The following is a 13,948-nucleotide window of genomic DNA, read 5'->3' on the forward strand; positions in this document are numbered from 1 at the left end:
TTGCTAGGCGACCGCATGGCACTGGAGCGCGGCGTTGCTAGGAGACGGCACGATTCAACGCCGTTGCTGGGCGACGGCGCGCGCCACAGCAGCGTTGCTAGGCGACGGCTCGGTACTGCACTGCGGCGTTGCCAGGCGACGGCTCGGTACTGCACTGCGGCGTTGCCAGGCGACGGCTCGGTACTGCACTGCGGCGTTGCCAGGCGACGGCTCGGTACTGCACTGCGGCGTTGCCAGGCGATGGCTCGGTACTGCACTGCGGCGTTGCCAGGCGACGGCTCGGTACTGCACTGCGCCGTTGCCCCAGGCGACGGCTCGGTACTGCACTGCGGCGTTGCCCCAGGCGACGGCTCGGTACTGCACTGCGGCGTTGCCAGGCGACGGCTCGGTACTGCACTGCGCCGTTGCCCCAGGCGACGGCTCGGTACTGCACTGCGGCGTTGCCCCAGGCGACGGCTCGGTACTGCACTGCGGCGTTGCCAGGCGACGGCTCGGTACTGCACTGCGCCGTTGCCCCAGGCGACGGCTCGGTACTGCACTGCGGCGTTGCCCCAGGCGACGGCTCGGTACTGCACTGCGGCGTTGCCAGGCGACGGCTCGGTACTGCACTGCGGCGTTGCCAGGCGACGGCTCGGTACTGCACTGCGGCGTTGCCAGGCGACGGCTCGGTACTGCACTGCGGCGTTGCCAGGCGACGGCTCGGTACTGCACTGCGCCGTTGCCCCAGGCGACGGCTCGGTACTGCACTGCGGCGTTGCCAGGCGACGGCTCGGTACTGCACTGCGGCGTTGCCAGGCGACGGCTCGGTACTGCACTGCGCCGTTGCCCCAGGCGACGGCTCGGTACTGCACTGCGGCGTTGCCAGGCGACGGCTCGGTACTGCACTGCGGCGTTGCCAGGCGACGGCTCGGTACTGCACTGCGCCGTTGCCCCAGGCGACGGCTCGGTACTGCACTGCGGCGTTGCCAGGCGACGGCTCGGTACTGCACTGCGGCGTTGCCAGGCGACGGCTCGGTACTGCACTGCGGCGTTGCCAGGCGACGGCTCGGTACTGCACTGCGGCGTTGCCAGGCGACGGCTCGGTACTGCACTGCGCCGTTGCCCCAGGCGACGGCTCGGTACTGCACTGCGGCGTTGCCAGGCGACGGCTCGGTACTGCACTGCGGCGTTGCCAGGCGACGGCTCGGTACTGCACTGCGGCGTTGCCAGGCGACGGCTCGGTACTGCACTGCGCCGTTGCCCCAGGCGACGGCTCGGTACTGCACTGCGGCGTTGCCAGGCGACGGCTCGGTACTGCACTGCGGCGTTGCCAGGCGACGGCTCGGTACTGCACTGCGCCGTTGCCCCAGGCGACGGCTCGGTACTGCACTGCGGCGTTGCCAGGCGACAGCTCGGTACTGCACTGCGGCGTTGCCAGGCGACGGCTCGGTACTGCACTGCGGCGTTGCCAGGCGACGGCTCGGTACTGCACTGCGCCGTTGCCCCAGGCGACGGCTCGGTACTGCACTGCGGCGTTGCCAGGCGACGGCTCGGTACTGCACTGCGGCGTTGCCAGGCGACGGCTCGGTACTGCACTGCGGCGTTGCCAGGCGACGGCTCGGTACTGCACTGCGCCGTTGCCCCAGGCGACGGCTCGGTACTGCACTGCGGCGTTGCCAGGCGACGGCTCGGTACTGCACTGCGGCGTTGCCAGGCGACGGCTCGGTACTGCACTGCGCCGTTGCCCCAGGCGACGGCTCGGTACTGCACTGCGGCGTTGCCAGGCGACGGCTCGGTACTGCACTGCGGCGTTGCCAGGCGACGGCTCGGTACTGCACTGCGCCGTTGCCCCAGGCGACGGCTCGGTACTGCACTGCGGCGTTGCCAGGCGACGGCTCGGTACTGCACTGCGGCGTTGCCAGGCGACGGCTCGGTACTGCACTGCGGCGTTGCCAGGCGACGGCTCGGTACTGCACTGCGCCGTTGCCCCAGGCGACGGCTCGGTACTGCACTGCGGCGTTGCCAGGCGACGGCTCGGTACTGCACTGCGGCGTTGCCAGGCGACGGCTCGGTACTGCACTGCGCCGTTGCCCCAGGCGACGGCTCGGTACTGCACTGCGGCGTTGCCAGGCGACGGCTCGGTACTGCACTGCGGCGTTGCCAGGCGACGGCTCGGTACTGCACTGCGGCGTTGCCAGGCGACGGCTCGGTACTGCACTGCGGCGTTGCCAGGCGACGGCTCGGTACTGCACTGCGCCGTTGCCCCAGGCGACGGCTCGGTACTGCACTGCGGCGTTGCCAGGCGACGGCTCGGTACTGCACTGCGGCGTTGCCAGGCGACGGCTCGGTACTGCACTGCGCCGTTGCCCCAGGCGACGGCTCGGTACTGCACTGCGGCGTTGCCAGACGACGGCTCGGTACTGCACTGCGGCGTTGCCAGGCGACGGCTCGGCACTGCACTGCGGCGTTGCCAGGCGACGGCTCGGTACTGCACTGCGCCGTTGCCCCAGGCGACGGCTCGGTACTGCACTGCGGCGTTGCCAGGCGACGGCTCGGTACTGCACTGCGCCGTTGCCCAGGCGACGGCTCGGTACTGCACTGCGCCGTTGCCCCAGGCGACGGCTCGGTACTGCACTGCGGCGTTGCCAGGCGACGGCTCGGTACTGCACTGCGGCGTTGCCAGGCGACGGCTCGGTACTGCACTGCGGCGTTGCCAGGCGACGGCTCGGTACTGCACTGCGCCGTTGCCCCAGGCGACGGCTCGGTACTGCACTGCGGCGTTGCCAGGCGACGGCTCGGTACTGCACTGCGGCGTTGCCAGGCGACGGCTCGGTACTGCACTGCGCCGTTGCCCCAGGCGACGGCTCGGTACTGCACTGCGGCGTTGCCAGGCGACGGCTCGGTACTGCACTGCGGCGTTGCCAGGCGACGGCTCGGTACTGCACTGCGCCGTTGCCCCAGGCGACGGCTCGGTACTGCACTGCGGCGTTGCCAGGCGACGGCTCGGTACTGCACTGCGGCGTTGCCAGGCGACGGCTCGGTACTGCACTGCGGCGTTGCCAGGCGACGGCTCGGTACTGCACTGCGCCGTTGCCCCAGGCGACGGCTCGGTACTGCACTGCGGCGTTGCCAGGCGACGGCTCGGTACTGCACTGCGGCGTTGCCAGGCGACGGCTCGGTACTGCACTGCGCCGTTGCCCCAGGCGACGGCTCGGTACTGCACTGCGGCGTTGCCAGGCGACGGCTCGGTACTGCACTGCGGCGTTGCCAGGCGACGGCTCGGTACTGCACTGCGCCGTTGCCAGGCGACGGCTCGGTACTGCACTGCGCCGTTGCCCCAGGCGACGGCTCGGTACTGCACTGCGGCGTTGCCAGGCGACGGCTCGGTACTGCACTGCGGCGTTGCCAGGCGACGGCTCGGTACTGCACTGCGGCGTTGCCAGGCGACGGCTCGGTACTGCACTGCGGCGTTGCCAGGCGACGGCTCGGTACTGCACTGCGCCGTTGCCCCAGGCGACGGCTCGGTACTGCACTGCGGCGTTGCCAGGCGACGGCTCGGTACTGCACTGCGGCGTTGCCAGGCGACGGCTCGGTACTGCACTGCGCCGTTGCCCCAGGCGACGGCTCGGTACTGCACTGCGGCGTTGCCAGGCGACGGCTCGGTACTGCACTGCGGCGTTGCCAGGCGACGGCTCGGTACTGCACTGCGGCGTTGCCAGGCGACGGCTCGGTACTGCACTGCGCCGTTGCCCCAGGCGACGGCTCGGTACTGCACTGCGGCGTTGCCAGGCGACGGCTCGGTACTGCACTGCGGCGTTGCCAGGCGACGGCTCGGTACTGCACTGCGCCGTTGCCCCAGGCGACGGCTCGGTACTGCACTGCGGCGTTGCCAGGCGACGGCTCGGTACTGCACTGCGGCGTTGCCAGGCGACGGCTCGGTACTGCACTGCGCCGTTGCCCCAGGCGACGGCTCGGTACTGCACTGCGGCGTTGCCAGGCGACGGCTCGGTACTGCACTGCGGCGTTGCCAGGCGACGGCTCGGTACTGCACTGCGCCGTTGCCCCAGGCGACGGCTCGGTACTGCACTGCGGCGTTGCCAGGCGACGGCTCGGTACTGCACTGCGGCGTTGCCAGGCGACGGCTCGGTACTGCACTGCGCCGTTGCCCCAGGCGACGGCTCGGTACTGCACTGCGGCGTTGCCAGGCGACGGCTCGGTACTGCACTGCGGCGTTGCCAGGCGACGGCTCGGTACTGCACTGCGGCGTTGCCAGGCGACGGCTCGGTACTGCACTGCGCCGTTGCCAGGCGACGGCTCGGTACTGCACTGCGCCGTTGCCCCAGGCGACGGCTCGGTACTGCACTGCGGCGTTGCCAGGCGACGGCTCGGTACTGCACTGCGGCGTTGCCAGGCGACGGCTCGGTACTGCACTGCGGCGTTGCCAGGCGACGGCTCGGTACTGCACTGCGGCGTTGCCAGGCGACGGCTCGGTACTGCACTGCGCCGTTGCCCCAGGCGACGGCTCGGTACTGCACTGCGGCGTTGCCAGGCGACGGCTCGGTACTGCACTGCGGCGTTGCCAGGCGACGGCTCGGTACTGCACTGCGCCGTTGCCCCAGGCGACGGCTCGGTACTGCACTGCGGCGTTGCCAGGCGACGGCTCGGTACTGCACTGCGGCGTTGCCAGGCGACGGCTCGGTACTGCACTGCGGCGTTGCCAGGCGACGGCTCGGTACTGCACTGCGCCGTTGCCCCAGGCGACGGCTCGGTACTGCACTGCGGCGTTGCCAGGCGACGGCTCGGTACTGCACTGCGGCGTTGCCAGGCGACGGCTCGGTACTGCACTGCGCCGTTGCCCCAGGCGACGGCTCGGTACTGCACTGCGGCGTTGCCAGGCGACGGCTCGGTACTGCACTGCGGCGTTGCCAGGCGACGGCTCGGTACTGCACTGCGCCGTTGCCCCAGGCGACGGCTCGGTACTGCACTGCGGCGTTGCCAGGCGACGGCTCGGTACTGCACTGCGGCGTTGCCAGGCGACGGCTCGGTACTGCACTGCGCCGTTGCCCCAGGCGACGGCTCGGTACTGCACTGCGGCGTTGCCAGGCGACGGCTCGGTACTGCACTGCGGCGTTGCCAGGCGACGGCTCGGTACTGCACTGCGCCGTTGCCCCAGGCGACGGCTCGGTACTGCACTGCGGCGTTGCCAGGCGACGGCTCGGTACTGCACTGCGGCGTTGCCAGGCGACGGCTCGGTACTGCACTGCGGCGTTGCCAGGCGACGGCTCGGTACTGCACTGCGCCGTTGCCCCAGGCGACGGCTCGGTACTGCACTGCGGCGTTGCCAGGCGACGGCTCGGTACTGCACTGCGCCGTTGCCCCAGGCGACGGCTCGGTACTGCACTGCGGCGTTGCCAGGCGACGGCTCGGTACTGCACTGCGGCGTTGCCAGGCGACGGCTCGGCACTGCACTGCGGCGTTGCCAGGCGACGGCTCTTCACGGCATCGAGGCGTTCCTAAGCTAGGGCATTGGGGCGCACGCGGCGCTTGCGGCGGCGCTTTTCGGCCGCCTCGAGCAACTTCTGGTAGTAGTCGTCGCCATCCTTGGGCACGTTGACCACCTTCTCGCAGCCCTCGCCACCGGCGGCCGTGGGGCAGTTGGCGGGCGCGTCCACCAGGTTGAGCGGGTTGGTGTCGCGGTCGACGCAGGTCGGATTGCCGGTGTAGGAGCTGATCCCCACGGTCGAGTTCGGTGGCACGCCGGCGCGGGGGCAGGGGTCGCCCAGGCGGCGGCAGCGGCCGAACAGCGGCACGAACGTTGCGCCGCCCCCGCCAGCGTTCTCCCGCCGGCACTCGTCGGCGCCGCAGTCGCCGCCGGGCAGCAACACCTGGCCGCGCGCGCACGGGCCGCGCCGGAACAGCGGCCAGCAGCGGCCCGAGTCATCCGGCGGGGGCGGCGCCGTCGTCAGGTACAGCGGCACCCCCCAGCCCCCGCTGCTGGCGCCCCCGCTGGCGGCGGCGGCGGGGGCGGTGGGCCGCACGTGGCCGGGCAGGCAGGCGCACTCGCCCAGGCCGAAGGCGTCCTCGCGCAGCTCGGTGCCCGCGTGGGGGCAGACTCGCGGCCCCTCGCTGATCCTCAGCAGGCACTCGCCCGTCGCGTTCCAGTAGACGGCCGTGGTGCCGCGGTGGCAGCACCGGCACTGCTTGCACACCGGCGTCGGCTGCGCACGCAGTTAACACTTGTTAGCAACTCCTGAAGCTCGCTGCACACAAGAGAACTAAAATTTACACAGCGTGGGGCAAATACAGGTGGCCCGCACAAGTGGATACTATTGGACGTGAATGTATGCATATAACTAGACCCCGTGACGCGCACTCCACTTGTAGATAATTTCCAACAATGATTACCTATGGTCACGGGGTCTAAACGATACCTATCGAACGTGCGATCCTAAATCGATCATACGACTCTAGTGGTGGGCTCCAGGCTCAGGTTCGCGTTCACCTTGACCTCAGCTCGCTCCCAAAGGAGTTTACCCCAGCTTCGGTATACCGCTCGCGGTTTGTCGAACTTCGTTCGAAGTTCATTGATACGATATTCATTTATACAGATGGCTCTAAGACCAATGACGATGTCTGGTGTTCTTTTATTGTCGGGGCACACAGTTTCAAATACCGGCTCCATGGCCATTGTTCGGTCTTCACAGCTGAGCTATTTGCCCTCTATCAGACTGTTCTTTACATCCGCCGCCACCGACATTCTGCGTATGTCATTTGCTCTGATCCCCTGAGCGCCATCCAGAGCCTCAGTGATCCGTATCCGGTTCACTCTTTCGTGCACCGGATCCGACGCTGTCTTCAGCAGCTGGCGGATGACGGTTCTCCGGTTACCTTTATGTGGGTTCCTGGCCATGTCGGTACCCTGGGAACGAAGCTGCAGATGCCGCGGCCAAGGCTGCGGTCCTCAAAGCCTCGGCCAGCTTCTTGTTGTGTGCCTTCATCTGATTTTAGCAGGGTCATTTGTCAACGCATTTTATCGCTGTAACATGCCGATTGGTCTACACTTACTGCAAACAAGCTTCGGGCCTTGAAACCTCTCCCCACGGCTTGGACTACCTCTTCACGCCCTTCTCGGTGGGAGGAGGTCGTTTTGGCCCGGTTACGGATTGGACACTGCCAGTTCAGCCACCGCCATCTGCTGACGGCTGCGCCGGCGCCGTTCTGCCCATGTGGGCAATTTCTGACGGTACGCCACATTTTAACGTCCTGTCCGAATTTTAATACACTGCTCATTGATCTTGGCCTGCCATGTACACTGGATGAAATTTTAGTGAATGACCCAGGAGCACTTCTCGCGTTCTTAGTTTTATCCACTTGACAGACCTGTCTAAGGACATTTGATTATGCTGTTTTCTTTTAATCCCTTGCATGTTAATGTGCCTTTTATAGCGTTGTCCTTTTTAGTTGCTGTTTTAACATTGTGCCTCGCAGTGCATTCATAATTTAGTCTGGGCGCTAATGACCACTGTAGTTGTGCGCCCTAAAACCACAAAAAAAAGTTATCATCAATTATTTGTGATCCTCATTTTCATCTGCTTTTCGTCGTTCCGTCAGTTGCTCTAAATTACACACCTCTGCGAATTATTTGTGAGTTGCAAGGGAAACCCTGACGATTTATGTCGGTTTTATGTTTGTAGTGAGTGGGATGTCTGGTGTTCTTGACGTTTCTTCAGCAGATTCTCTCGCATGGAAAAATGTAAGTCCTTGCTTATCCAGTGTAGGAATTTGACTTTTTGTCGCAAGTATGGAGTACTACCGGAGGAGGAAACGAGGGACTGTGTATGCTGTAGTGACCACTCATAACGCCCGCCACAAGAGTTGCATGATCGATTTAGTATCGCACGTTCGATAGGTATCATTTGGACCCCGCGACTTCGATAGGTAGTCATTCTTGGAAATTACCCACTTGTACTTCCGCCACATGATCGACACCGTTTCAGACCATAGTGCCGGCTGTGTAAGTCTAGTGGTGCAGAGGGGTCGATGCTAATCACAGTGGAGCAGCGGGTGTTTGTTGTGGAATGTGGTGGGAGCAATGAGATCAGTTGTTGCTGATAAGCTTGATGGTGTCAAAGTGCTACCAAAAAGTGCCGTGCAACGCTTAGTCCGCAAATGGGAGTCACAGGATCTGTTTTGAACAAGTAAAAAAAAACATTCCGAAACGTGTCCATACACCAGAAAATGCGGTCGCAGTTCACCAGAAAATGCTTCAGAATACTACCAAATCAAGCCGATGCCTGTCGCAAGATGCTGGCATATTACGTTGTACGTGGAGACGAATACTGCAGTCTGGTCGCGGCCCCAATTGGCCACCCGGGTCACCAGATGTGACAGTGGGCGATTACTTTTTATGGGGAGGCCTGAAGTTTGAGGTATATCGCAACAACCCTCAGAACTGCAGCAGAACATTTCGTATGAGATAGTAGCAATTCTAGCAGTCCTGCTTTGATCCGCTTTCAGCATCTTGCTGAGCAGGGCCCAAAGTGCCAAATATGAATGGTGTAGTCTGGTTAGGACTGTATTTCGTTTCCTCTGCTGTTGTATGATGGCACTCTTTTCTTCAGACAACACTTATTTGCCTCACCCAGTGTCATATTATTTTGAAGCTTCCTGGATTTCAGTTGCACCTGTTAAAAAATTCCTTTTATACAGTGTGATTCAGCTGTCACTGCTGACGGGCTTCTGAAACCTGAAACGGCTTCAAAAACAGTACGCCCATACTATTAGTCCTAAAGAAAAAAATGAATAGGCTCTTTTTGTAGGAAATCTAATGCAGGTAATTTTTTTCTGGGATAAGTTTTCGCTGCAGGCCACAATTTTAGTTATAGCATAAAAACACGTTTGAAGGCGACTTTTGTAGAGTGTTCTAGAATAATCTGAAAATTATGGCCTCCAATGAAAACGTCTCGGAGTACAGAATTTAACTACATTAAATTTCCTACAAAAATGGTCCTGTATTCTCTCTCTCTCTCTCTCTCTCTCTCTCTCTCTCTCTCTCTCTCTCTCTCTCTCTCCAGGATTGATACTTTGCAAATATTTTGGGAGAGAATATGAAAATCTTGGTCGTGGTATTTGAAGGTTTGCATAAACCCCCCGGTATGGGCAGCTGAATCACCTGGTATAAACCCAAACATTTTAAGGCGCCGGTATTTTGGCCACCTTACATGTTACAATTATCAATTAAAAGTTACCAATTTTGTTAATACATATAGTTTATATCAAGAGAGATCAAGGGTTAGGAGAGTTGTCTATTGACGGAAAGGCTTGACACCGGCTAGCTTCTCCCTAACTCACTAAATTTTCGTGGGAGAATCAAATTTTTCACTGGCTGTAGCAACAGAGAGGCACGGAGCACCCCAAGGACTGTGGGCAGCAAAGGGCGGCTCTCAGTGGAGGCTGACTGAGAGAGCTGCCACACTGGAACCGGACCAGGGCGAGATTACAGCTGACCGTGTAGCCGTTGTCGTTTCGCGCCAAACTGAGACTGTGAAACGTTGTCACTGGTCGGAGGTTTGAGCATGCATTTGCGTGAACGTGTCGAGAAACTTCTGGAAGCGCCTCGTAGGCCGGCAAGTTGTTTCACACCCTACAAGGGTGGGAGGAAATCGTGAATGGTTGTGTCCAAATCGGACAATGGAGTAAGGGAGTCTTGGTAGCGAGCGTGGGGGCCATTCTAGCGAGAGCAGCGAGCAGCACATTCACAGAGCAAGGTTGCTTTGACGTGTTCCAGGCAACGTGTCCAGTGACCAGTCTCTGTCTTACTTAGTACAGTGCTGATTGCACTACTTGAAGTGCGAGGATTTTGTTTCTCTGCAGAGAGAGGGACAAGTTGGTACTGGGTTGTGGCGCTGCTAGAATTGAGAAGTGCTCATTTATGCTCGTCCACTACGCACACGCGGACTGCAGAGTCTCGTACACGATTGCGATAAACTGAGTATCTTAAACCATTGGCGTTTCGTACGCAATAATACGTCCACTGTGCAGCCGTCTTTGTTTCCTGGGCGCCACCCTGCCACTCCACTCTCTGCTGGTCACTTGCCTGATATTTGCGCATGTAGCTAATATGTGAAGTTAAATACGTACAGTTCCACTAGTTCGTGTCGGAGTTATTCGTTGTCTACGCCACCTTAGCTGGTGGTTAGAGCTAACAAAAGGGTTAACAGTATCAACCTTTGCAGTTTTCTTAACGAACGTAACAGGGTTCGCGCGTGGGTACACCCATGGTTCCTTAGTCAACCGCACACATTTTTCCGTGAAGGCATCGCCCGACATGTCTCGCAGTGGGATACATGTATTAAGAGCTATGGCGGCGATTTCGTGAACCTCTAAGCTAGTATGAAACTTCCTGGCAGATTCAAACTGTGTGCCGGACCGAGACGCGAACTCGGGACTTTTGCCTTTCGCGGGCAAGCGCTCCACCATCTGAGCTACCCAAGCACTACTCACGCCCCATCCTGACAGCTTTACTTCTGCCAGTACCTCGTCTCCTACTTTCGAAACTTTTCAGAAGCTCTCCTGCGAACATTGCAGGAGAGCTTCTGTAAAGTTTCGAAAGTAGGAGAAGAGGTACTGGCAGAAGTGAAGGTGTGAGGACGGGGCGTTACTCCTGCTTGGGTAGCTCAGATGCTGGAGCACTTGCCCGCGAAAGGCAAAGGTCGCGAGTTCGAGTCTCGGTCCGGCACACAGTTTTAATCTCCCAGGAAGTTTCATATCAGCGCACCCTCCGCTGCAGAGTGAATACCTCACTTTCTAGTTTCTTTCGAGAATGAGCGGTGGTAGGGAGCGAACAGTTATGTCGCGTCCGCTGCCTCCGCACACGGTTGTCTGCAGTCTGCGGTGCTCGGGATTACATACAGGCGCATCGCGAGTTCCAGTACTGGTGTCGTATGAGAGTCGAACAGGCCGCACTACTCAGGCTTCCGCTGTGAGCCGCTCAGCATTAAGAGTGGGGCTTCTTTCCAGTGTTTCCGCTCGCGTTTGGACTTTCACGGCCGGCTTCCATCAGCGTCAGACATTGGTCGACACACACACACACACACACACACACACACACACACATACGAACTATGTCGATACTAGAACCCCCCCCCCCCCCTTCCAACCAACTTCCAATACTGAAAAAACTTAAGAGTGCTTGAAGCGAATGCGCCACCGAGCCTTAAGAGATTTCAGTTACGTTTGCCACTGAATAGCCGCAGAATTTGCTCACCTCCTAGCTTATATCGATCTAGGATTTGTTGCGCAACGATTAGTCCCACCGCTACTGCAAAAGATCATGGCGCACTCCCTTGATAATAAAAACGAGCAAAAAAAATCGTGTGCGCAAAATTGTTGAATAATATCGTTCGCGCTCGCCCGTTCTGTGGGAGCCTAGAGCGTATTCTGAGCACAATCAGTGTGATGTTCCTGGAGGAAAATTAAGTTCTCTCAAATGATAAGCACGGATTCAGGGAAAAACACACCTGTGAAACACACTTATCAAACAACAGATGTAGGTGGATATATGTAATGGGGTCTCCCTAGACTTCTGAAACCGCGCGGGATTAGCCGAGTGGTCCAAGGCGCTGCAGTCATGGACTGTGCAGCTGGTCCTGGCGGAGGTTCGAGTCCTCCCTCGGGCATGGGTGTGTGTGTGTTTGCCCTTAGGATAATTTAGGTTAAGTAGTGTGTAAGCTTAGGGACTGATGACCTTAGCAGTTAAGTCCCATAAGATTTGACACACATTTGAACATTATTTTTGAACAGACTTCTGTAGGCGTAAGGCATAGCACCATTGTCGACTGCTAAGGAAACAAATTGTTTTTATTTTACACCCTCGTTTTGCGCAGTTGCAGTTATGTATAGGTTAATGCTGTCTTTCGCGACCGGACTGTAGTAAAATACCATAACCGAGTGAGGTGGCGCAGTGGTTAGCACACTGGACGTGCATTCGGAACAACGACAGTTCAAACCTGCGTCCGGGCATCTTGATTTAGGTTTCTCGTGATTTCCCTAAATCGCTTCGGACAAATGCCTGGATGATTCCTTTGAAAGGGCACAGCCGATTTCCTTCCCTAATACAAACTTGTGCTCAGTCTCTAATGACCTCGTCGACGGGACATCAAACACTAATTCTTCGTCCCATACCATAGAGGAGTATCGGAGCATATCGGACTTAGACAAAAAAAGGTAGTAGTTATGGTTACAGGTTTATCTGACCGAGAGGAAAGCGTCACGAAGGTGCCTAATACTGGCACATTGTTGTAGAGAGAAGCCACTATCCCGCGAAAACCCATTTAAAAAGTTTAAAGAACCAGCGTTAAATGTTAGAGCTAGAAACTTAGTGCAAAACTCAACGTCTCGCTCACCGTGCTAAGATGACACTAGTTGCAGCGCGCACGAAGGCGTTTAAGCGACGTCTTCCCCTCTCCAAAGGCGAATGGAACTGGGAGAAGCTGTTATGAGCTGTTGCATCCCATGCCATGTACTCGAGTGATTCGCTGTAGTATCAAATAAAGAAGTGCGTGCGTGTCTGCTTATGTAATGCACAAATAAATAGCGTGTCCTAAATAAATTAAGAGCGTAGACTGTTGATCATTTTGGATCAAGACTTCACTTGTCCAGGTGCTTTGCATCGAGAACGCATTTTTTGTTATGAGTACATCCTACATAGAACTGTCACGAATAGCTTAAAGCAGTGGTGTGACGAAAATATGGTTGAAGAATGTACTTCCTCAAACACTGTGATTGACCAGTACACTATACTGACCGGTGTTACGTTCCACAGACAGGAAAGTAGGACAGGATGTGCCCGAAAGAGACTCGGTGCTGTTGCAGCATCTCTTTATTCACAGCTTTACATTTTAAATTAGACTTTACTGTCTGCGAGACCGTTCTTAGTAACGAAGGGTCGAATAATTACATCAACTTAAGTCAACAGATTTAAAATACTGTTGCTATTCGTTAACTGAACACTGTTGACATTTAAACTGAGGTTTGTTGCGCTATATTTGAAAATGAGTCAGCGATTAGATATTTTCTTGGGCGACCTTCGGTGGACCCGCTAGAGGAATTTTTTTCACGCGCTTTTCAATGCCCTGACTGTTGTTTACAAGTGATAACTATGGAAATGGCAAACAAGCAGTCACTTAATTGGGACCTAATCTTAACGCTGTAGACTGATTAAACAAACCATTCCGCTCTCCCGGCTTTGCGGGAAGCGAGTGCGTCTAATAGCATCAGTGTTGGTGAAATATGAAAGTAGTGTAACACCATCAAGACAGTGTACAGACAAGCAGTTCATCTGAAGTTACATCTGGGACGCAGAAGAAAACGATCGTTGTTTTCTTCAGAGGCGGCAGTTGCTTCGATAACACTTCCAGAGCAGGAAAGGAAAGCAAGGCTATAATGCTAGAACCAAAAATAGTCTTCGCTCAAAGTTTACAAGGGCTCGTCATTACTACAGGAAGGAGTAAGATGCACGATTCCCCATACGGGGTGATTTCAGGGCTGGTAGGGAAGGGTGATTGTATCCATATAAGGTTCGGAAACGACAGAGTCGAAAGCTGTAAGCGAAAATTGTCCTGATACGTCTGATAGTACACCTCTTGTGCTGCAAGCTTTTCGTTTTCTATACTTGGAGAGGTGGTGGTATGGACCAAAACAAGGCAAAAATTTCCAGTAAACACGGGCTCCAAAGTGCGTACCACAAGACCTGTGAGCACTCATTCATTTTTGCTACTGTGAAAGATAGATATTCTCCTGAACAGGTGCTCATAATTCTTAAACTAGGGATTTTCGATCCCGTGTGTTGACAATATTTTTTTCATGTTTTTGTCCATACAACTTCCTTCCCAAATACTGAAAGCAAAGGGTTTGAAAGTACGAGAGGTCAATTGTGAGAGGAATCTGATTTTACGCTTGTAAGTTTAGA

At 57.6% G+C, this 13,948-nt stretch overlaps 2 protein-coding genes across 5 annotated transcripts in view; one reads left to right on the forward strand and one right to left on the reverse strand.

The window, feature by feature from the left end:
• The window catches only part of LOC124544681 (copper-transporting ATPase 1), a 528,466-nt gene that overhangs the window by 377,673 nt on the left and 136,845 nt on the right, over positions 1 to 13,948 (forward strand). The gene's annotated exons all lie outside the window — the stretch shown is intronic.
• LOC124544683 overlaps positions 5,352 to 13,948 on the reverse strand; it is a 37,279-nt gene continuing 28,682 nt past the window's right edge. Inside the window, exon 2 of the mRNA XM_047123313.1 lies at positions 5,352 to 6,197. Coding sequence (XP_046979269.1) covers positions 5,493 to 6,197 — 705 coding nt within the window. The 3' untranslated portion in view covers positions 5,352 to 5,492. The remainder of the gene's footprint in view (positions 6,198 to 13,948) is intronic.

The sequence above is a fragment of the Schistocerca americana genome, chromosome 8 (assembly GCF_021461395.2).
Source record: "Schistocerca americana isolate TAMUIC-IGC-003095 chromosome 8, iqSchAmer2.1, whole genome shotgun sequence".
Classification (NCBI taxonomy): Eukaryota; Metazoa; Arthropoda; class Insecta; order Orthoptera; family Acrididae; genus Schistocerca; species Schistocerca americana.